Genomic DNA, 22,863 nt, shown 5'->3' with positions numbered 1-22,863 from the left:
CACATATTTACACAATTTACACGCTACTAGATCTATATATTCATAGAGAGAAATATATAGGGGGACCAGTCCCAGTGTAGCCCACTTCAGATTCAGTGTAAAAAAAAAAGGAAAGAAAGAAAGAAGAAGAAATAATTTTCAGAGTAATATTTATCTCCAGGCTTTTAGAGAATTCCAAAATTATATGGGGTTTTTTGCCCTCAAAAAACTTGTTTTTGGAATAAAAAGTAAACACGAATTCGACACTCTTGAGTTTCAAGCACAAAGTCAATGAAATAAGACTTTTTATACATTGGATTATAAAAAAAATTGATAATTATTTGAAGTTTTTGATTTATTTAAAAGCCCAAACTCACAAATACTGTGCCGTTTTTAAATGGAAAATAAAAGGAAAAGAAAAATGATTTGCACTGTCGGTGAAAGAGTCATAAAGCAGCGTGAGCAGATCAACAGGAAAGCAATCAATAGCCATCAGTGGATCCAACATCATTAGGTCCGCCTACGCCTCCTCCAGCTCCACGTTTATACCTGCATATACATGGATTTGGTGACATCTAGAGGCCGAAAGTGAAAATGCAATATCATTACTGAGTTTAGCTTCTTCTTTGATCTGTAAAAACGATTATTTTTTTCATTGGAAAATAAAGGTAATAAGGTAATAGATAGAACCCTACCACTCTATATTCTCATAAACATACAATAGTATTGTTATTGCAGGCTTACTTACAGTCAAGCATGACTTAATTCCACTGAAACTACTAAGTATAACCACAAGATGGCAGCCTTGATTGATACATTGATTGATATTGAGCTTCGGTGACTCTACTTTGCAGTTGTTGTGCCCCCTGCTGCCTATAGGGGGCGGTGTAATACGGAGCTGAAAGAGTGACGCCATATTCGTCGTCGGTGTTCACGTGTTATCAACATATTGCATGTTGCTGTTAGCTGCTATCCCATAACATGGGGAAACTCTGACAGCGTGGTTGCTACACGTGACGTTTAACCAGCCAGAATGAAGACATAGCAACGTTATTTTGTAGTTTTATTACTTGTTAAGACGCAGCAGCCAAAATGGTGAAGGAGCAGTTCAGAGAGACAGATGTGGCTAAAAAGATGTGAGTATATCAGGTCATGGAAAGATGCTAGCTTTAGCTTACATAGCTACGTGTGTCCTGGCTGTATTAGTGGCCGTGTTAACTGGTGACCACCGCCTGCTTCGTGGTTGAAAGCTGTCTTGGAATGTGTACTCACCTCAAATAAAATAATAAAGCTCTTGTAATTAGCCAGTAGTACATTTAATGCATACATTAATGAATACATACAGTAGTTCATTTCATGCATGCCAATGTATGCATGAAATGTAATACTGTACTACCGGCTACTAAATGATAACCAAATATATGCGGGGATAAGTAATTGTTTATCTTAAACTACGTAGTAATACCAATCCTAAACTTTGTACATGCCAATGGGTGTAAGTTAAATCAAAGGTAATCTGTTACCAACCCTGTTGAATGTCCCGTTCTCAAGTTTAGACTGATTCGTCAATCAACCCGGTCACTAGTTACACCACTACACCCGTTTAGCTCAGTTTAGTTTGTTGATGATGCTCAACTGGGATAAATAATATTAACAGCAAAGTCATGCAATAAATGAGAGCCATAGGCAATAAACTGATAGAACCGAAACACATTTTACACCAATAAGTCATGGTGTTCGTTGTAATCATAGTTTTACCCTTAGCTTAATGTTAGCTAGATGTAAGCAGAGAATGGCGCATGCTAAATCAGAATTAAAAGTATATTTTCTTGCTTTGCTACGTAATTCACCGACCTCTAACGAAGCAAAGCAACCAATTTTTTAATTAGCCAACGTTTTTGAATATATTTTTATTTAAACAGTCTGTGTTTTCTCTTTCCTTAGCAGTGTTTTGCACTAGTAATAAAAAGAAAATACTGATCATCTATCTCTGTGATACTTTACTTTTCTACCTTTATTCACGAACGTAAGGGCACATTCACGGGTCAGAGGATTCCAACAATAAGATGAATATGCTGTTAATTAGTCTTACATATTCGGATTTGTGACTTTAACTTTGTCAAACGTTGACACATCCTACTTCTGTGTATGGTGCTGCTTCCTGATATCTTGAGGTGGAGAGAGTGGAATGTAAATAGCATGAAAGAGACAAAATCCAACTTGCATGCATCAATAGAGTAGACACATAAAATATAAATACAGAACACACAGATATATTAGCAGTTATTAGACTCAATCATCTTGAGGTGCTATCACTGTTGATGCTTTTTGTCCTTGTTTTCAGAAGCCACATCTGCTTTGGGATGAAGTCTGCTGAGCAGATGCGTCAGCAGGCCCACATCCAGGTGGTCAGTAAGAACCTCTACAGTCAGGACACCAAACACACTCCACTGCCCTATGGAGTGTTGGACCACCGTATGGTAAGACACACACACTCGTCCCAGCTCTAACCTCATGTGTAACTCCCCTACTATTTGATCTCTGCTCTCTGTTATCACATGCTTAATATTGTTTGCTTCCAGACAGAAGTTTTGCATGTGAAGTCGCTAAAAACATTTTAAATCTTCCATCGACTCTGGATGATGATTTCATAGTCATGATATAATTTACTGATTCATTTTTAAGGAGAAATTACAATATGACAGGCTTACATGTCTCTGCTCTACGTTTCTTTGTCTACAGGGCACCAGTGAGAAAGACAGACCGTGTCTTACCTGTGGAAAGAACCTGGCAGATTGTTTGGGACATTATGGATATTTGGATTTGGAGCTGCCATGTTTCCATGTTGGTTATTTTAAAGCTGTTATAGGAATTTTACAGGTACGTTCAACAGTGTGGATGCATTAACACATCTTGTAAAATTGGCATGGTGTTGTAGTAGTGTGTGTGTATATGTAATAATTCTGTATCAATCCTTCTGAATAATATCTATACAGAGTCCAGCAAGAAAAATGAATCACTCAGTTAGAGCCTATTTGAGTATAGAATGTAGAAAGGGTAGAATGAATTTAGCAATAGTTTGAATTTAATTAGCCGTACTTTTCTACTTCTAAGCAACTGTTGTCCATTTTCTTCTCTAGATGATATGTAAGACGTGTTCTAGCATAATGCTGACAAAAGAGGAGAAGCTGCAGTTCATGGATTTCCTGAAAAAGCCCAACCTGCCGTACCTGCAGAAACGAGGGTTAAAGAAGAAGATTTCAGACAAATGCCGCAAGAGGACTGTCTGCCTGAGCTGTGCAGCCTTCAACGGTAAAATAACACATTTGATATTTAACCCTTTGACATCTTTCTGATGTGATTATTGGAAACGCTCAGTCACCGGCCATTTCTACTCTGAAGGACCCGTGAAAAAGTGTGGATTGCTGAAAATTATCCATGAGAAGTATAAAACGACAAAGAAGGTGGTGGATCCTTTTGTGTCCGAGTTCATGCAGTCATTTGACACCGCCATAGAGCACAACAAAGTGGTCGAATCCTTGCTTGCCCGGGCACAGGTGAATATTGTACACGCTGAACATTTTGCATTGTTTCTAATTTAGGTTGTGCTCACATATTGACATTGTTTCTTCACCTGTGGTTCCCTGGGTCTCTAGGAAAACCTGAACCCTTTGGTGGTGCTGAACCTGCTCAAGAGGATCCCTCAAGAAGACATATCCCTGCTGCTCATGAACCCCGAGGCTGGGAAACCCGCTGACCTCATCATCACCCGGCTCCTCGTGCCTCCTCTCTGCATACGACCCTCGGTGGTCAGCGACCTCAAGTCGGGCACCAACGAGGACGACCTCACCATGAAGCTCACGGAGATCATCTTCCTCAATGATGTGATCAAAAAGGTTGGCGTCTGTTGACTGCAGTGGCTCTTCTTTCTGTGTAATGCAGTAACTGTTATTAATACTTCTTTTTGTAATCGTCCAGCATCGTATGACGGGCGCAAAGACCCAGATGATTATGGAGGACTGGGACTTTCTCCAGCTGCAGTGCGCCCTATACATCAACAGCGAGCTTTCTGGTATCCCCCTCAACATGGCACCGAAGAAATGGACCCGAGGCTTTGTGCAGAGACTCAAGGGCAAGCAAGGTAACGTCAAATGTGAAATTAAAAAAGACATGTTCAATAATGGGAATATTCTGACTTTGGCAATGTTACGTTTGGTCCATGTGTGTTCAGCTTCACACTGTGGTTGGAAGAGTAAACTAACTGATTTGTCTGCGGTCATAACTCAGGGCGGTTCAGAGGAAACCTCTCAGGGAAAAGAGTGGATTTCTCTGGCAGAACTGTCATTTCTCCTGACCCAAACCTGAGGATCGACGAGGTCGCCGTTCCTATACATGTGGCCAAAATCCTCACCTATCCAGAGAAGGTAAGGCCTGCACAGTCAACAACTAAATCACCACTTCTGTATCAGACCTAAATTAGTTTAAAGTTGGACTTCCATGATCCTAGGTGAACAAAGCCAACCTAGAGCTTTTGAGGAAGCTGGTTCGCAATGGTCCCGAGGTTCACCCCGGGGCCAACTTCATCCAGAATCGCCACACACAGATGAAAAGGTCAGACTGGCTACAGCGATTTCAGAGTTCTAAACCAAATAAAGTAGTTGCCTTATTTAAGCTTGTTCTCACTAAAATGAAGCATCTCTTTCTCCTAGGTTTTTAAAGTATGGAAACCGTGAGAAGATTGCCCAGGAGCTAAGGTTTGGTGACGTGGTGGAAAGGCACATGATAGACGGGGATATTGTCCTCTTCAATCGACAACCATCTCTGCACAAACTCAGTATCATGGCACACATTGTAAGTCTGGGGCCAGTCTTTGATATTTCTATTTGAATTTGAATTTAAAAAAGTGTTTTATTTGTGCAGTCCTTTCTATGTGAGCTGATAAATTCAATGAAAATGGTCACAAAGTCCTTGTATGTTTGGCCCTTTAGAGTTCAAGAGGGGAGTTTGGGTGGACTGCTGTTAACATCCTTATTGTGAACGCACTCTCATAGTTCCTGCTTGAAGATGTGTTTAATCTTGTTTTTTATTGTGTAGTGAGTCCTTGTCTTGATAATGGAAAGTGGTTTTCTTTTCAAACTCACAGGCCAAAGTCAAACCTCACCGAACGTTTCGTTTCAACGAGTGTGTGTGCACCCCATACAACGCTGACTTCGATGGTGACGAGATGAACCTCCACCTTCCTCAGACTGAAGAAGCCAAGGCTGAGGCTCTCGTCCTGATGGGGGTAAAACACACACGCGTACGCACATTGACAAGTGTTGGTGTTAGGAACTGTAGCAATGGACTGCAGTTTGACAGTGACTGACATCTTTTCTTCCAGACTAAAGCTAATCTTGTGACCCCGAGAAATGGCGAACCACTGATTGCTGCCATTCAGGACTTTCTGACAGGTCAGTTTTATGTGGTGTGACAGCCAATGTGTAAGCGTTCACAAAGTACCTCAATTATTTGACCCAGATACAAACAAAAAGGCTTTCACTGCCAAAACTAAAAATATTAAATTGGAAGCAGTTGTGATGAAGTTGTTGACATGGGTTTAAATGCTCTGAAGTGTAAATGTTACTTTTTCTCTAAAAACCTTTCATTGGATCTAGCCTGTTTCACACTGCCCCCATCTGCAGAGCTGTGTGTCTCACTTTTTTGGCTCGGTGTCCATGTCAACAGGTTACAGTGGAGCACAATAGTAATGTTCAGCGAGGCATTTATTTTTTATGTTGACCAGCTTGCCTGCTGAACATTGCAAAAGGATAGTTTGTGGGTAGTGTTGATAAATTTTGGAATGAAGTTCATAGACTGAATGAACATTTTTAAGGACATCCTCAGTACATGGCTGGCTATAGGATACACACATAGTCCAGGATGCCCATGCTCAGGTCTTCAACTTCCACTTGCACTGTTGAAAGAGAAGCCAACAACAACCAAATAAATCATATTGCGTGGTAATTTTAACAGTATTTGCAGCAATGGGTAGCTGCTCCGCTCTGTAGCTTGTTGCCCAATGTGAAATGAGCATTGAACTATTTTTAACACATTTTGGCTTGTGAAATTACGATTTCTTTGTCATGCTTGAAAACGGCAAAACAAGGTTTTTGAGGTTAGTTTGTAAACTGAGGAAAATAATTTAGCTTTTGCGGTTTTATGCTTTCTGGAATCATTATTTGTTCTTTTTGATAGATTCTAGCTTCTCTTCCTAATGAGAAACATTAATGAATCCTTTGACAAACACTTGAAATGATTGTCTTTCATTTCTAAACATTTATTTATTAGTAAAGCTCATATTTTCCTGTACATGCAGTGTATTGTTAAATAACTGAAATCATCCTTTCCAACCTGATGGTGGAGCACTTCAGCCATGTACAATGATCTACTGCTTATAATGGTATTTACCTTGTATCTCTGTCTCCTAGGAGGCTACCTCTTGACCCTGAAGGACACTTTCTTTGACAGATCAAAAGCCTGTCAAATAGTGGCGTCAATCCTGGTGGACAAAGATGAAAAAGTCAAGATTGCTCTCCCTCGTCCATCCATCATCAAGGTACTTCATTCTTGTAACACTGTGAAGTTGTTAGAGTGACTGTGCCACTAACATATTTGGGTGTGTGCTTTCATCAGCCCATGGCTCTGTGGACTGGAAAGCAGATCTTCAGCATGATTCTGAAGCCTAGTAAGGAATCTCCGGTCATGGCAAACCTCCGCACCAAGGGGAAGCAGTACTGCGGCAAAGGAGAAGATCTTTGCCACAACGACTCATGTGAGTTACTATTGCCATGGCTGTGTCTGCTCATCACACCACATGAAAAGAATGAATGAAGATGCTCTCAAACACATTTTATTTAACATACACTGTCGCCATTAAGTTGGAATTAAGTTGGATAATGTTTATTCCAACTTCATGGGCAACAATGTATATCTATATGCTATGTAATTATAGGCAAGACAAGGCCACTTTATTTGTATAGCACATACAGATCTTTTCAGATGCAATAAAAGGGGATTGAAAATAATGAATTAAAATGTTTTAACGTTGGCAAAGCTTTAGACCTTGCACTTTGAAACAAAGTGTTCAAACTCCACAAGCAGCTGAACAAGATGTAGCTGCCTAAGACCTTTTCTATGGAGGCATGAAAAGAGTTGTTACAAATAAAGTGAAGTGAGTGCTTAAGATACAGTTTAACATACTGTACACTGCTAATTTCCGTAAACCATTATATGAACATTCATTGGACTCAAGCAACTCTCCTCACTAACCCTCTCTAACGGCTCTGTGAAAGGAAAACTCTAGAGCAGGGGTGTCACACTGATTCTAGTTTGGGGCCAGATTCAGCCCAATTTAAACTCAAGTGGGCCGGATTAGTAAAAATCATAGCATAATAATCTATAAATGGACAACTCCAGGTTTTCCCTTTGTTTTAGAGCAAAGAGGTACAAGTTCATATTGCAAATGTGTACTTTGAGATAACTATCTTTTTACAAAACAAATTGTGAACAACCTGACATTTCAAGAGACAAGTGCAATTTCAATAATAAACAATAATAACAATGAGGTGTATATATAAAACAACTTGTCAAGATCTATAAATTATTTTAAACGAACATACATGTCCACATCTGTGTAGAAATGTAAACTGAACTGACTCACTATCCATGGATAACTCATTTGCTTACACTGACAACAATACAGCAGATAAATAATAATGTTCTTGCTATATGGAGAGAAATTAAAGAAGATGTATAAGAAATAAGAGAGGTAAAATGGCGGGATGCCTCTCTTCGCGGCTGGATTCGACCTGTGCTCTAGAGAATGATATTATGCTGTGTTTCTGTCACTTCTGTCACATTTCTATTCCGGGCTGTGATGATCTCATTGCTTGATGCATTCGCAGTTGTGGTGATCCACAACAGTGAACTCATGTGTGGCAGCATGGACAAGGGCACCCTTGGGTCCGGCTCGAAGAACAACATCTTCTACATCCTGCTGAGAGACTGGGGACAGCTGGAGGCGGCCAATGCCATGTCGCGCCTCGCAAGACTGGCCCCTGTGTATCTCTGTAGGTACTCTCCAATGCAGTAATGCCACATATCTTGTATCTCACTGAAAATTAAGAGTAATCTTGGCCATAATGTATAACAGGAAACAGGTGATGACATTTGTTTGTTCATTTTTGGAACATAGTAGATTAGCAGATTAACTTTTTGTGTCATGCAACCATGTACCCCAATTCACGAACATCTGCTACTGGTTTATTTTATTTCTGAAAGAGGCGTTCCATTTAGGCTTTTCCTCATTTGCACACTGGGAAAGCTGCACTCCCTGCAGATAATATAGGCTTCATTTGCAGTATAAGGCATGGCCCTGAAGATTATCTATAAAAGGAAAGCTTCATGAAGGTGCTTCAATATCTCAGCCCTTCTTATCATGCTGCTGTGTATTTGATGTGATTTTCCTCTTTTCTAAAGGCGTACCCTCACTGAATGGTATAGATGTTCTTTATACATTGAGGTCCTTATTTAATCATTTCCCACTGAGTTACCAAATCTCATATATAAGGGTATAAGGGATTAACGTCACACATATATGACAATTGGAACATCTCAAACCACAGTCCCGTAGTTGCAAACATTTTCTCCAGTCTTTTAATTACTCACTGTAGGTAGCAGGTGGTAACATTGTTTTTTATGCTGTGTGAGCTGACCTTAGACCTCCTAAATTGCAGCCAACCGTGGCTTTTCCATTGGCATTGGTGACGTGACGCCTGGTCAGGGTCTGCTGAAGGCCAAACAGGATCTTCTGGATGATGGGTACAAGAAGTGTGACGAGTACATCGAAGCTCTGACGTCGGGCAAGCTTCAGCAACAGCCGGGCTGCACAGCTGAGGAGACCTTGGAGGTAGGTGTCGCAGGTCATGGTTTGTCTTTTGGTGTATCAAGACAATAGAAATGTGTGATGATGGGTTGCCAGATTTTAAAAAACCCACTTGTGTTCCCTTAGAGGACATAGTTAAATTTTTTCTGATTTAAAAAAAGAAAGGTTATCTCTGCTACACGCCCCGCTCCTCAGCTTATCTTTGACAATCTCCAATTCAACAAGATTCGTCACCAGGCCAACAGTAAGGAAAAGACCCTGTTTTACAATGATGTGAGATACAGGAGCCAGCCAATTCCCCCAAAAAATTTTTCAAATCAACATCAGAATTGGTGCAACTGAGGTCACCAAATAAAAGATAGTCTTGATTTTCATTAGTGGACTCTATTTGGCATTTTAGATGGATTAAGGTGAAAGTGGGAGCTGGAAGATGAAGTACAAAATTCAATCGCCTCCTCCATGATCTGTTCACCTAAATAAACTTGTGTGTATATATTTATTTATTTTTTACTTTTATATAGTCAAATACCTAATGCAGGGGTGTCGAACTCAAATACTCAGTGGGCCAAAATAAAAAACTGGGACTCAGTCGCGGGCCAGACTCCATATCTCTTGAAAATAGGACTACAATTGTGTATGTTTTCCCTTCTCTCCGGTAATATAATGGTTCACTTTTTCAAATGGAAACATACTTAAGTTTAGCTTAAACATTAAGTCTGGAACAAGCACAGCTTAATATTATTAACACGTTAGAAACAGATTTTCAAATAAGAGTGGCATTGTTTCTTACTTTTATCTAAATAAATAAAACAAAATAATTATTATGCCTCCTTATCTGTAACCTTTCAAGTTCATTTTCAATGGTACCCTTTTTTTCACAGGACAACAAAACAACCAAAATAAAATAATCATTTCCTTGAATGAAAATTCAACTATTCAAGGTGAGGCAAGACAAAAGTACAAAAAGAAAGGCTCAGTTTGCTAAACTCTCTCTGCAACTACAAAAGTCGAAGAATTTGCCCTACAGCATATACACAATAAGGAGATGAGATGAATGACAAGAACTTAAATTAAGTGGTGAAATAATAGAATGTGATTAATTCTCTTGTTCCACATGTCATGGTATGAATGGTGATATAAAATAGTGATAATACGATAGAAAATCTACTGTTGAGAGTTCTAGAGTGGCACAGGGACAATGTTTTCTTTGTGTATTTATTTGATCACTGTAACACAGTGCATACGAGTGTGTATTAGTACACTTCAAAGAAGATTCAAGGCAGATTCTGAGTTTCAAACGTAACTTTTTGACATCCACATCTGTATGTTAACAACCAAAACATCTCTGATTTTCTTGTCGTTTGTCATCAGGCTCTTATCTTGAAGGAGCTGTCCGTCATAAGAGACCGTGCCGGCAGCGCCTGCCTGCGTGAGCTCGACAAAAGCAACAGCCCTCTTATCATGGCCCTTTGTGGCTCTAAAGGTAAGCCTGTGGGAGACCAAAAACATGTTATAGTTACATCTCAGCTTGGTGCCTTCAATTACAGCATGTCCTCTGAGAATGCAGAATGAATAGGCAGACCTATTGCCTGGAAACCCTGTTACTATGACAACAAACACCAAGCCAGGAAGGACATGGTGGCCCTTGTGGTTTCTCTGAGTCAATCATGTTATATGCACTTAATCATTTTCTTACTGCGTCAAAATAGTTTCATTTTGTGTTTTGTTTATGTGTTTAGTTATTGGTTTGTGTCTATCAAACTAATTAATTATTTGTTCTCAATTATATATAGTATAGCATTGGGCCATACAGATTGTTCTCCTAGAGCAGCCATTGCAAAGCTAATGAATGCTGTGGCCCAATTTGACAATACATAAATGACAAATAACACATCATTTAAATCCCATGACTTAAATATATTAGTTCTGATTACTAAAATGTACAGGTGCATCTCAATAAATTAGAATCTGGAAGTCTTCCCCATGATTGTGTCGCCTACAGGGGAGCAAGCCTATGTTCCCTCAGCCCTATGTTCCCTCAGCCCTATGTTCCCACAGCCCGATGTTCCCTCAACCCAATGGTCCCACAGCCCTATGTTCCCTCATTTCTAAGATTTCTTTCAAAATTAGGCCCTATGTTGCCTTAGCCCTATGTTCCCTCATTTCTAAGATTTTTTTCAAAATTAGGCCCTTTGTTCCCTCAGCCCTATGTACCCTAACTCTAACTCTAACCCTAACCCTAACCCTTAGAAATGAGGGAACATAGGGCCTAATTTTGAAAACAATCTTAGAAATGAGGGAACATAGGGCTGAGGGAACATAGGGCTGAGGGAACATAGGGCTGACCCCGCCTACAGAACCAGAATGAGAGACATTTTAAAGGCTCAGGAAACCTCAGCAGGTGATTTGACTTAACAAGCTGATTAGAGTTTGACACCGTGAGGCTACAATATTGAACCCTTTCACAGAGCTTGGGACTTTTATGAGCTGTAAGCCATAATCATCACAATTAAAACAAAGGCGTCAAATATTTCACTTTTTTGCGTAATGAATCTGTAATATATGAGTTTCACTTTTTTTAATTGACTACTGAAATAGATAAACATTTCCATGATATTCTAATTTATTGAGATGCACGTTTTATTTAATCATTGTAAATGACCTCTCATGGCCCACCTGCAGTGCCTTCACAGTACCACACTTTTGTTGAAACATTTTGCTGGAAGAAGTCATCAGTGCTTAGATAATTAGAAATTAGTATTCAGTATTTGCATTCTAGTCTGAAGCGACTGACCAACTGTCTTTTAAGAGGCAGACTGATTATTGTAATTTGCGTTTAACATTGTCAAAACTTTGTCTGTTTTGTGAATGTAACTTGAATTAACTTATCAAGTACAAAGACACACACCAAGTAAAAAGCTTGTGAGTACCTAACCAGCATCCATGTTGCTGTCAGCTCAGGCCTGATGAGGACACATTTTGCACCTAACATCATTTCAAGGTCAAATTAAAAGTGACTTGGTTCTCGTGTTATTTAATTAATTTTTGTTCTGTGTGTTTGTTTTGGATTCCTATATCACTGACACTCTATATCCACTGCTGTTTTCATACAGGATCCTTCATCAACATCTCTCAGATGATTGCTTGTGTGGGCCAGCAGGCCATAAGTGGCTCTCGAGTACCTGATGGTTTTGAGAATCGCTCCTTGCCTCACTTTGAAAAGCACTCAAAAGTAAGTATATCTCCTCAGATCAAATCAGAAGGACTCAGTGCATCCTCTTGCACTGCATTGTGTTTGCCACTAGTTAAAGAACAAACCAAAATAAAGGAACTGAACAAAATTGATGTCTTTAACTCCTGCTGCTCTACAGCTTCCTTCTGCTAAGGGCTTTGTGGCGGACAGCTTTTATTCTGGCCTAACACCCACAGAGTTCTTCTTCCACACCATGGCTGGCAGAGAGGGTCTGGTTGATACTGCTGTGAAAACTGCAGAGACAGGATATATGCAGGTAACACCTGAAGCCCTCCCTCCCCCACACTCTGATGTGTTTTATGCTGTATACCCTATGTGGTATTGTGTTGTGGCCAAATGAAAGGCTAGGTGTCAAATATACAGTATATCCAGAGAGACAGTCAAGGCTGCACAATTCTCAGATTTATTGTTCTCGATAATGGAAAAACAATTAGAAATGTAACATCTTCATCAAAGCACACATAGTGATAGGCAATCATTTGTGTGCAAGATTAACAAAGAAACTTCTACGAAATCCAAAGTGCTTGACAGTGTCGTATTTAAAATCTGAAGTGTTTGAAAAATGTAGGATTCGGATTTAAGGGGCACGTTCCAGATCCATGTATGCATACATGTTCTTTGTGCACATGCTTGTGTGTGGACAGAGGCGCCTGGTGAAGTCCCTGGAAGATTTGTGCTCGCAGTACGACCTGACTGTACGGAGCTCGACCGGCGACATAATCCAGTTCATCTATGGTGGTGACGGGCTGGACCCTGCTGCCATGGAGGGCAAGGATGAGCCGCTGGAGTTCAAGAGAGTCCTGGACAATATTCGGGTGAGTCGGAAAACAGGTGTGCCGAGACTGATACTTGAGCTGGTCACGTTATCCGTCACAGCTTCACCTGAGGAAATGCTCAGTGACCAACAGATAAGACTGGTTCTACTGGGTAGCTTCTAGGAGTAAATGTGTGTATGGATTGAGATTTCTGTAACGATACACCCACCAATTACAAGGCTAGTGAGTCAGTAGTTTGGCCAACATCCATCGTTTGCCGTTTGTGGATGTTGCCAGCTCAGATCTAAAGAAGGCGATCTGAATGGAGGAGGCTTTTCAGAAGGAAGTCTCAATGAAACCTGCCTAGAAATGGCTTGTTCTCACTCGGTGTGCACTGTGATTTTGCGGCAAGGGAGGTCAAGAGAGGACAAATAACAATCAGTAAATTATGTCTGTTCAGTCCATTTCTGTGTTTTAGAATAGACAGGAAAGATGTTATTATTAAAAAAGCATGACATTGAATGTGGAAATTGCTTTTCACTGCCATCCTTATGGGGCTCATGTTTAGAAATTGATTGGTCTATTGCCTTTTTTTTTCCTTGCCTCTTATGTCTGCAAGTCTCACACTTACTCCTTACTTTCTCAGTGAAGCAACGTCATTGTCTGATGGGTGTAGTCAGGTATAGATTGATTTTGTCTAGTCCCCAAGCATTTCTCTATTTCCTTGACCCTGATGGTGCCCATGTACCAATTGACACAAAGGAGGGCGAGGTGTCACATAAATTAACAACATAACACTTTGACGACAAACTTGCATTGAATTGGAGAGTGGACAGTGCAGGGAGAATGGCTTGATATGTGAAAAGGTTATTTGCTTTTAGAAATGAGTTTGGAATAGTTCTACAGAGATCATTGTTAAGCTTTCAGGACCCATGAACCTGTGAGCGACTGAGCTATTGGACAATGTTGACCTGAAGCGACACAAATCGGTAATCCTTTTTTTTTTTTTCACCTCGATCTCCAAGGCTGTCTACACATCTGCAGATGAGCCGGCTCTCAGTAAGAACGAGCTTGTCCTCACTGCAGACAACATCACGAAAAGACCTGACTTCTTGTGCTGCAGAGACAGTTTCCTGGAGGTACACACACCCTGCTGCAATGATTAACTATGAAAATTGTTTTAATTATTCAAAGATATAAGGTTCTTCATATTTTGATGTTTGATTTGATTTACAGTTTATTTCAGGTTATTTTGGTCGTATGGGAGTCAGTGTTGTGTTGTGCTTATCTGGATTCTGCCTGCATTGTGACCGGATCTCAGCAGGCGGTTTGTTTTGTTTGAACAAAACCAATTAATATCTTTTTTGCATTCCGGGTGCGGTTACCCATTTACAGCAAGTCTCAACTCTTATTAAACAGGGGTGCCATATCATGACTTGAAGTAATCTTGACATTTAAAGAACGTAAACAACAAAGGAGGCCTCAGATCCAGCTAAATGTTTGTCGTTTACAAAAGGAGCATTAAGGACTTGAGGAAAAATGGATCATATGACAAGTGCTAAGGAATGATCGAGAGTCAAAGTATTTTTTGAACATAGATTTTGCAGCAATTTTCCTACTTTATTTATGTTTGTTCTTGCAGAACATTGGTATCTTTTTTCCCAGATTGTCATTATCAACACTTTTCTAAAATACTAATTCATTTTTTATTTGTGTCATTATGTTTTTATTATTTATACTTATTACGTAAATGTGCTTCATTATTTAACCTATATTTATTTTTATTTCTGGATATAATGATTATAATTATTATATATCTTGTTTTCTGCTATTAGTACAAAATAGCTTGCTTTTGTAAATGTAACAATAACTTTATACTCGACTGTAGTAACCATATTGGCGGAATATTAGCAGCGGTTACATTAAATGAAATGAAAGTTTGTAGTCCTTAGAGATGATTTTCATTGATATTTATAGACAACCAGCACAAATAAGCACTTTAATAGACTAAATGAATAGATAAAAGGAAGAGTTCATTACCTGTGCTCATACAAATGCGTGCGTGCGTGCGTGCGTGCGTGCGTGCGTGCGTGCGTGCGTGCGTGCGTGCGTGCGTGCGTGCGTGCGTGCGTGCGTGCGTGCGTGCGTGCGTGGAATTCGCTTCTGCAGACAGGTTTTCTACCAAGGTCTTCAACTTAATGCAGATTTGCCCAAATGTGAGGACAAAGGCTGACATTAAACAGTTCTGCTGGCAGTAACACATATGAACCTCTCCCCCCCCCCTTTTGTGAAGGAGTTAACTGATACAGGCTCAGAGAAGTACCTGGAGGTACAGTGACCCAGCATGTTGGATTGTGGTCTAACCCAAAACGGAATGTGTGTGTGGGCAACGTGCTGATCAAATGAACAATGAGTTGCTTTGAAAATCTCAATAGGCTTGATTTCTTTGTGATTTGATTGCACCACTTAAACACTGTGGATGGCTAAGTGTGATTTTCATTGAGCGATTACTTTCTCCACATCATAACTGTGTTACTGTGTTGTTATATCTAATGACTGCATGACAGAAGTATGTGGCAAACACAAGCTTTCATGGGGCCTTTGGATTTGAAATCTGATATTATTGAATTCTCTTTGTTCATTTAAAGGAGATAAAGAAATTCATTAAGAGCATCTCCGAAAGAATCAAGAAGACCAGAGACAAGTATGGCATCAACGACAATGGCACCACTGAGGTAGCTACTGCAAACCATCATCATTCTTACAACCTGAGTTTTATAAATGTAGGGATACAATCATAGGATGACTTGGGGGTGAAGTAAGCAAATAGAAATTATTGCACAATAATTGGTTAGGAGCATGATTGTAACAATTATGAATGTTGGACCAAAGTGGAACTAAATTAAGACCCATGTTGTAAATCAACAACATGCTAAACCGTGTAATATGTTTACTTCTGTCTATGACAAAAAACAGTTTCATCATTGCTCCTCTTTCTACTTTGTAGCCAAAAGTTCTCTATCAGCTGGACCGCATTACTCCCACGCAGCTGGAGAAGTTCCTTGAAACCTGCAGAGACAAATACATGAGGTAACTGTATTGACCCACATGTTTGTATTGAGCATCTTCTTCTTCTTTTCCTTTCGGCTTCAGGGGTCGCCACAGCAAGTCATCCGTCTCCATCCACCCCTATCCTCTGCATCCGATTCTCTTACACCTACTAACCTCATATCCTCCTTCACTACATCCATATAACTCCTCTTTCGTCTTCCTCTAGGCCTCCTGCCTGGCAGTTCCGGCCTTAGCATCCTTTTCACAATATAATTCACTATCCCTCCTCTGTACATGTCCAAACCATCTCAGTCTGGCCTGTCTGACTTTATCTCCAAACTATATATTGAGCATAACGCAGCGAAATTCCCAAGGAAAGTCACTTATTGTAGCATTTTTTTGACCCATCTAGAGCCCAGATGGAGCCGGGCTCAGCAGTCGGAGCCCTGTGTGCCCAGAGCATCGGTGAGCCAGGTACGCAGATGACCTTAAAAACCTTCCACTTCGCCGGTGTTGCATCCATGAATATCACTTTGGGGGTTCCTCGCATCAAAGAGATCATCAATGCCTCAAAGAACATCAGGTAAGGACCTGTCATATTCTGTACTTCTTCAGGTTGTTCCCATCTTTGCTACCCAGAGGTGGGTAGCAGAAGCTCTTTCAACAATAAGAACGTGAAGAATGTTCTTTATGTAGACAAGACGATTAAAATTTTCTTTACATTTTTCTGTTTTTATTGTATCTAGGTGTCCTTTTCCTTTTATTTTATTGTAAAGCACTTTGGATTGCCTTGCTGCTGATATGTGCTAAATAAATAAAATTGCCTTGCCTTGCCTTGCCTTAAATGGAAATTCCTACTTCCAAATGAATTCAAAGAATTATGAATGGCTGAACGGAAGCGATGTTGCATTTATATCAGAGCATTGTGTGGCTTTGACAATGAAGTAGCACAGAGGGTTTCAGCTGGCCTTCAGAAACCATCTCTGACATCACATAGCGCTTTGCTCTATAAAAATCTAATCAGTCTTGTCGTGCTTCCTTTCAGCACACCTATCATCACCGCTCATTTGGATGTGGAGGACGACGCGGACTTTGCAAGGCTGGTGAAGGGAAGGATTGAGAAAACGCTTCTAGGAGAGGTAAACGCAGTGGCGGGCCGTGCATTTCACACCTAGGCCCTTTAGGCCCTTAGGCATTTATAACCAATAAATCCGCATTTCCAATTAAGTGTGTTAAACTACCAACTTTAAGATCGCTTGGATCGCCAGCGTCAGGGTTGGCAGTTGTCGTCTCACGATGTCTAGCTTTTCTTGAAATGTTCGTCTTGAAAATGGCGTCGTAATTATATCTGCGACCAAATCGATCTCTTCTCCTCCTTCAGCCATTGTGGGTTGAAAAAAAAACAGCTTGTAGAAATCTACACAAATTAGCTTGTTCAAGTTCAGTTTGCTAGCTCTGCATGGCTCTGCCTCTCAATAGTGCGTATCCAATCAAAAGACGTGCATGTGCTGACGTTACCGTACGCCTGCTAGCTGGCTCATACTAGCCAACTCGAAATCTGATTGGTTAACGCCACAGTTTCGTTTGCCTGAAATACGATTGGATAAAAGCTCTTACATAAAGCCCAGCCCCCTCCAAATCTCTCAAAGTTCTGATACTGGAAGCATAGCAACCAAGACGGAAGCTATGAAATGAAGAGAATAGACTACAGGGAATAATTTTATACATATTTGTGGGAAAAAAAATGTGTTTCTTCTCGTAGCTTTGTGGGGCCAGATCTAAGGCAGATCTACGCCAGCACCACTGCTTCTACGTAATTAGGGCTGTCAACATACCGTGAGCCATAGTGTACAGTACACTATGTCTGAGATGTGATCGCAATGCAAGCCAGACCATCCATGTATTAAGTTAAGTCTAGAATTTTATTTCTATCGCCCAGTATCACATACAATGTCTCAAATGGCTTTACAGGCCCACAACATCAGGAATTTCCCGCCCCCGCTCAAAGCTCTCTATAGAATGACGAGATAAAACTCCAGAGAAAACCTATGTATATGAAGAAAAAGAAAGAAACCTCTGGAGAGGCATTACCGAGGGGTTCCCCCTCCGCGCACGACCGGATTTTCAATCGGAACTTCAATTGTCTGGAATATATTCTGTGCACAGTTGCGCCTGGCATTTAAATCCGTATCTCTATACAGATCCCATTTTAATTACTTATTATTAGTTATTGGTAATTTATAGTCCTGCTTTAATCCAGTCTGTTCAACCTCACTCAGGAAATGGCCACAGCACCCCATCACAAATGATTCATCTTTGTTTGCTTCTATGTTCGCCACCTGCCAAATGGATTTGTTTGATTACTCGCACATGCTGTAACAGTGGTTCAGGACAGAGTAACCTTACCATTATACCCCAAAATAAAATGTTTTCATGTTCAGGTCTTGAGATACGATAAGATGTGCTGTCTTTTGTGTCCTCTACAGATTTCCGAGTACATAGAAGAGGTTTTTCTACCAGACGACTGTTTTATCCTCGTGAAATTGTCCCTGGAGAGAATTAGGCTGCTGCGACTGGAGGTACTACAGCATTTTCCAGTATATTGATGCTGTGTGTATATAGTAAGCCTGCCCCAAATCCTTTTTAATTGAGCTTCAGATCTTTGAGGGACAGAAGAGATGAGGTGGCCTGTGTTATGTGTGTGTACAGTTGTCACCTCATACGCTTTTTGTCATTATCAGTGTTTGTGAGTAATAACTGGACGGTAAGAAAACACATTTGGAAGCTGACTTGATTTCCTGGCTCATGATTGATGTTTTGCAGCTTTCATGCAGCACTGCAGTGACTTTGCTGCCCTCACTCTCCTTTGATAGCTCAAAGGCAGATTAGAAATTTAATACATTTCTTCATGGAGGTAATATATTTTCACAAATAAATGTTGTGACTTCATGATGTGACTTTTAATATTAAGATGGTGGGATTCTACAGCACAGAGAAGCCGTATCAGCCTTTGACTACGAAGACTACATTTCAGTTGGATACAATTTTAGTTCATTTTGGTGTTGGTAAATTCCATCCGTTCCATCCTTTACAGTTTAGTTTTTTCCATCAAAACTTCCACCTTTCACATCTCATCTGTCTCTCACATAAATAAAAATGTGAATGTTTCCCCGCCTTTTCCAGGTCAATGCAGAAACGGTTCGGTACTCCATTTGCATGTCCAAACTGCGAGTGAAGCCAGGTGACATTGCAGTGCACGGTGAGGCAGTGGTCTGCGTCTCGCCACGAGAAAACAACAAAAGCTCCATGTACTATGTGCTGCAATCCCTAAAAGAAGAGCTTCCAAAGGTATGAACTTATTTTAAAACTTTGTTCTAAAACAGTATTTTATGTTGCCCATGTCCACCACATAATACCCTGTATTCGACTTTTGAAGCACTTGGAAATGGCGTCTCAAAAAACCTTCCTTTGGATTGATGTGCCACTGTCTCTCCTTGGCAGGTGGTGGTTCAAGGTATACCTGAAGTTGCCCGAGCTGTCATTCACATTGACGAGCAGAGCGACAAAAAAAAGTACAAGCTCCTGGTGGAGGGGGACAATCTCAGAGCTGTCATGGCGACGCACGGGGTGAACGGAAGTAGGACCACATCAAATAATACATATGAGGTAAGGGTGAGGGGTGATTTAAGAGATTGACACAGTAATCAGGATTTTTTTATTGCACCTCTCTTGGACTCGACCAAGTATAAAAAGAGTCAAAAGCACACAAGACAGACTATACATACTGGATGTCACACTTGCATACACACACGGTTTGTAGATTATTCACGGGGACTGTGTGTGAAAGAAGTCCCTTGAGATCGTAGGTGAAGGACAATAGGCTGGAACAATCACAGAGGTGGTACGGAGTTGAAGAGTTTAGCGGTAGCGCCACTAAAAGCCTCGGTTGAGCTTTTTGTGTGGGGAACAGTGCGACCATAAACCAGTGGCTGAGGAACAACAGGATAGGAGTTGGCAGGGCAGCAAATTGTGCTTTTAATGGAGATGTGGCTGGTCAAGGTCAAGCTGGCAGAAGAAATATTTAGTTAGATTTTGAAGATCCATGGTATTTTGGAAGTGGCGTCCAGAGAATCACTAAAGAAAAGCTTTAAATCTCTGTCCGCCTTCTAGTGTTATAGCTATTTTGTTGTTCTTTAGTCAAATGAATGGAGGAAGCACCTACTTAAGTGTTCTCGTTTGTGTGGTGCTACCCCTTCTTATCTCGAGGTAAAATCAATTCTGCAAATGTTGACACTAAACCCTCTGCAATGTGAAGGCTTCTGTTTGTTCCAGTAAATGCATTCTTAGGGAGGCCAGGACTCTTGTGTAAATAAGTGCTCCTGTTGGCCTTGACAGGTAGAGAAGACCTTAGGTATTGAAGCTGCCCGATCCACCATCATCAATGAGATTCAGTACACCATGGTGAACCACGGAATGAGCATCGACCGGCGTCACGTCATGCTTTTAGCTGACCTCATGTCCTACAAGGTAAGGAAGAGTGCGTTTGTCTAACGTCTAAAGTCGTTTGTGTGAATTTGTACCTTGTTACCGGATTTTTGTCTACAGGGGGAGATTCTTGGAATCACCAGGTTCGGTTTGGCCAAAATGAAGGAGAGCGTCCTCATGCTGGCATCCTTTGAGAAAACTGCCGATCACCTCTTCGACGCTGCTTACTTTGGCCAAAAGGACTCCGTCTGCGGTAAACTAACGCCGCATGTTCTTAACGAAACACAACCTCTACTCATTCAGATGTTCCTCATATCTCAACCTTTCTTTTTTCCTCTTCCAGGTGTGTCCGAGTGCATCATTATGGGGATTCCAATGAATATCGGAACAGGACTTTTCAAACTACTGCACAAGGCAGACAGGAATCCATCTCCACTCAAACGGCCCCTTCTCTTTGACAACACAGACTTCCATATACCACTGATCACATAGAATCATGGGCAGAGATTCAAGTCTGGTGATCTTTCATTATTTGCTTTTTCAAGGCATCTTCAGCTTAGACACAGGTGGAATGTGCCTCAATTTCCTTTCCTTTGCGGGGGGCTAAAAGCAAGGAGTTTGTGTTGGTCTCACAGATGCTGAACATGTCAGAGAAATGAGGCCTGACACTTATGGCAATACAGCAACTTTGTTCACATCTTCTCTGGCATGCAAAATGATGTTTACTCTGTCATTTGGGCTAATATTAAGTTTGTGAGTGATTAGTTTTTGGCACACCCCCGGTCATATAAATGCGTGTTCAACAGAATGTAGAAATATTTACCTCATAATCTCTTGTGGCACTTCAGAGTTTGTACCACTTAAATGTGGTAAAAAGGTGTTTGTCAGCAAAGCATTTTCATTTGCTGAATAAGCAATGAAGTGCATTTAATTATTTCCGAACATTATTTGCTTCGTACAAGGTGTTTAAATGATAGAAGTCTATTCTATCTATATCATGGAAGTCTTTGCATTTTTACAATTCATCTTTTAGTGTAATAATGTATATAATGTAATAAAAATAAACATTATGTTGGTACTACGGTGTATCTTCATATGCAGACGCTGCGGCCTAACAAATATGAATACAGTTGAGTCATCAGTGTGTGTCATAGGTGTGTGAGCCTGTGCGAGCCTGTGCAATAGAGAGTACCCGAACACATACCTCAGCCAAGGCCCAACAGTCCTATGAGTGGTGGTTTGGCGTCCATACTGTTGTATTACTGCCATCTGCTGGACTGTGCCTTGCGCTGTGCCTTGCCCTTTCTGACCCTGTGCAGCCGTGGCATGTTGTGAATAAATGCAAAAAGCTTGAGGCGTCATTAACCCAGCATGTGATTGCATGTGTGAAAACTCAATCTCACCAGCGGTGCCTGAGAGGTTAACCCAGCATTGAGCCATGATCTCCGTGTGAAAGTGACTAATTAGAAACTTATCATTATTGTGTCCCACTCCTTTGCCTTGAAAATGTTTCATATAATTGTAGCAATATTTAAGGTGGCAGAGTGCTGGAGAAAAGCAACATTTATTGAGATGACCTAGAAAAGTCCAGTGTTCAAAAACATGTGCATTGAAAACCTTTTGGTTTATTTAAAATTCTAATATACAACTAGAATTATAATCCTGTTTACTGCATATTCCTGCTGCTGCTTGACAAAATATACAAAGATTCAGAAAAGCCACAAATACATTCAACATGTGACATTATACGCCTGATAACAATTCAGAGCAGGTACCTGGATTAACTATAAGCAAATCAATCTATACACCGGACTTCTATTTAAAATACATTATCAATAGATTGTCTTTAAAATCAATATGTACAGAACACAGTTAATGACAGCACATTTAGACATCTACTTTACAGTAATATTCCACTGAATTGACAACAACTGAACCAGGATTCCTGTGGGCTGTGAGGCCACATTCTGCCGGAAATGCTCAGAATCAGATCGGTTCCCTTCAGACATCGATCCATTTTAGAGCCTGAAGTCATATTTGTAATTTTATCTGTCTAAATTATAAAAGAAATTAATACATTTTAAAAATAGAAAAAAATCACTTCGACTCAAAATGGTGAATTCCTGTCTGAAAACATTTGGCATCTGATTTTGTGCTTGATAGTAAAATGGCAACCAAAAAAAAAGCCACCATCCATCATGTTGTTTGCTGCATATATAACATAACCAGGGCATATGAACATTAAATGTCATAAATGGAGTGGAGGAAAACTTTTTAAGATGAGCAAGGAAAAAGGTCCTTGCTCATCATAAGCTACTGATCTGGTTCAATAACAGGCTCTTCCATGTGTTGTTGAGCAAGACACTTCACCTCTAAAAGCTCCTGAACAAATGGACTGTACATGTTAAAGCACTTAA

The 22,863-nt window shown here is 40.4% G+C and overlaps 1 protein-coding gene across 1 annotated transcript; it reads left to right on the top strand.

The window, feature by feature from the left end:
* Window positions 1–901: 901 nt before the first annotated feature.
* polr3a (polymerase (RNA) III (DNA directed) polypeptide A) lies at window positions 902–21,524 on the top strand. Its single transcript, XM_076143561.1, has 31 exons — window positions 902–1,115; window positions 2,324–2,459; window positions 2,722–2,859; window positions 3,120–3,291; window positions 3,382–3,536; window positions 3,636–3,875; window positions 3,958–4,120; window positions 4,267–4,403; window positions 4,487–4,590; window positions 4,689–4,830; window positions 5,123–5,263; window positions 5,360–5,429; window positions 6,447–6,574; window positions 6,652–6,790; window positions 7,923–8,087; window positions 8,754–8,926; window positions 10,274–10,385; window positions 12,016–12,134; window positions 12,274–12,411; window positions 12,800–12,970; window positions 13,936–14,049; window positions 15,559–15,645; window positions 15,918–16,000; window positions 16,374–16,544; window positions 17,007–17,100; window positions 18,448–18,540; window positions 19,145–19,309; window positions 19,463–19,627; window positions 20,357–20,488; window positions 20,567–20,699; window positions 20,790–21,524. The coding sequence occupies exons 1-31, from the start codon at window positions 1,072–1,074 to the stop codon at window positions 20,936–20,938; spliced, it is 4,173 nt and encodes a 1,390-aa protein (XP_075999676.1). The 5' UTR covers window positions 902–1,071; the 3' UTR covers window positions 20,939–21,524.
* Window positions 21,525–22,863: the final 1,339 nt, after the last annotated feature.

This window comes from Genypterus blacodes, unplaced genomic scaffold (genome assembly GCF_046128005.1).
Source record: "Genypterus blacodes isolate CSIRO-AG114 ecotype Tasmania unplaced genomic scaffold, CSIRO-AGI_Gbla_v1 ptg000026l_1, whole genome shotgun sequence".
NCBI classification, from domain to species: Eukaryota; Metazoa; Chordata; class Actinopteri; order Ophidiiformes; family Ophidiidae; genus Genypterus; species Genypterus blacodes.
This window is presented reverse-complemented; position numbering and strand designations above follow the sequence as displayed.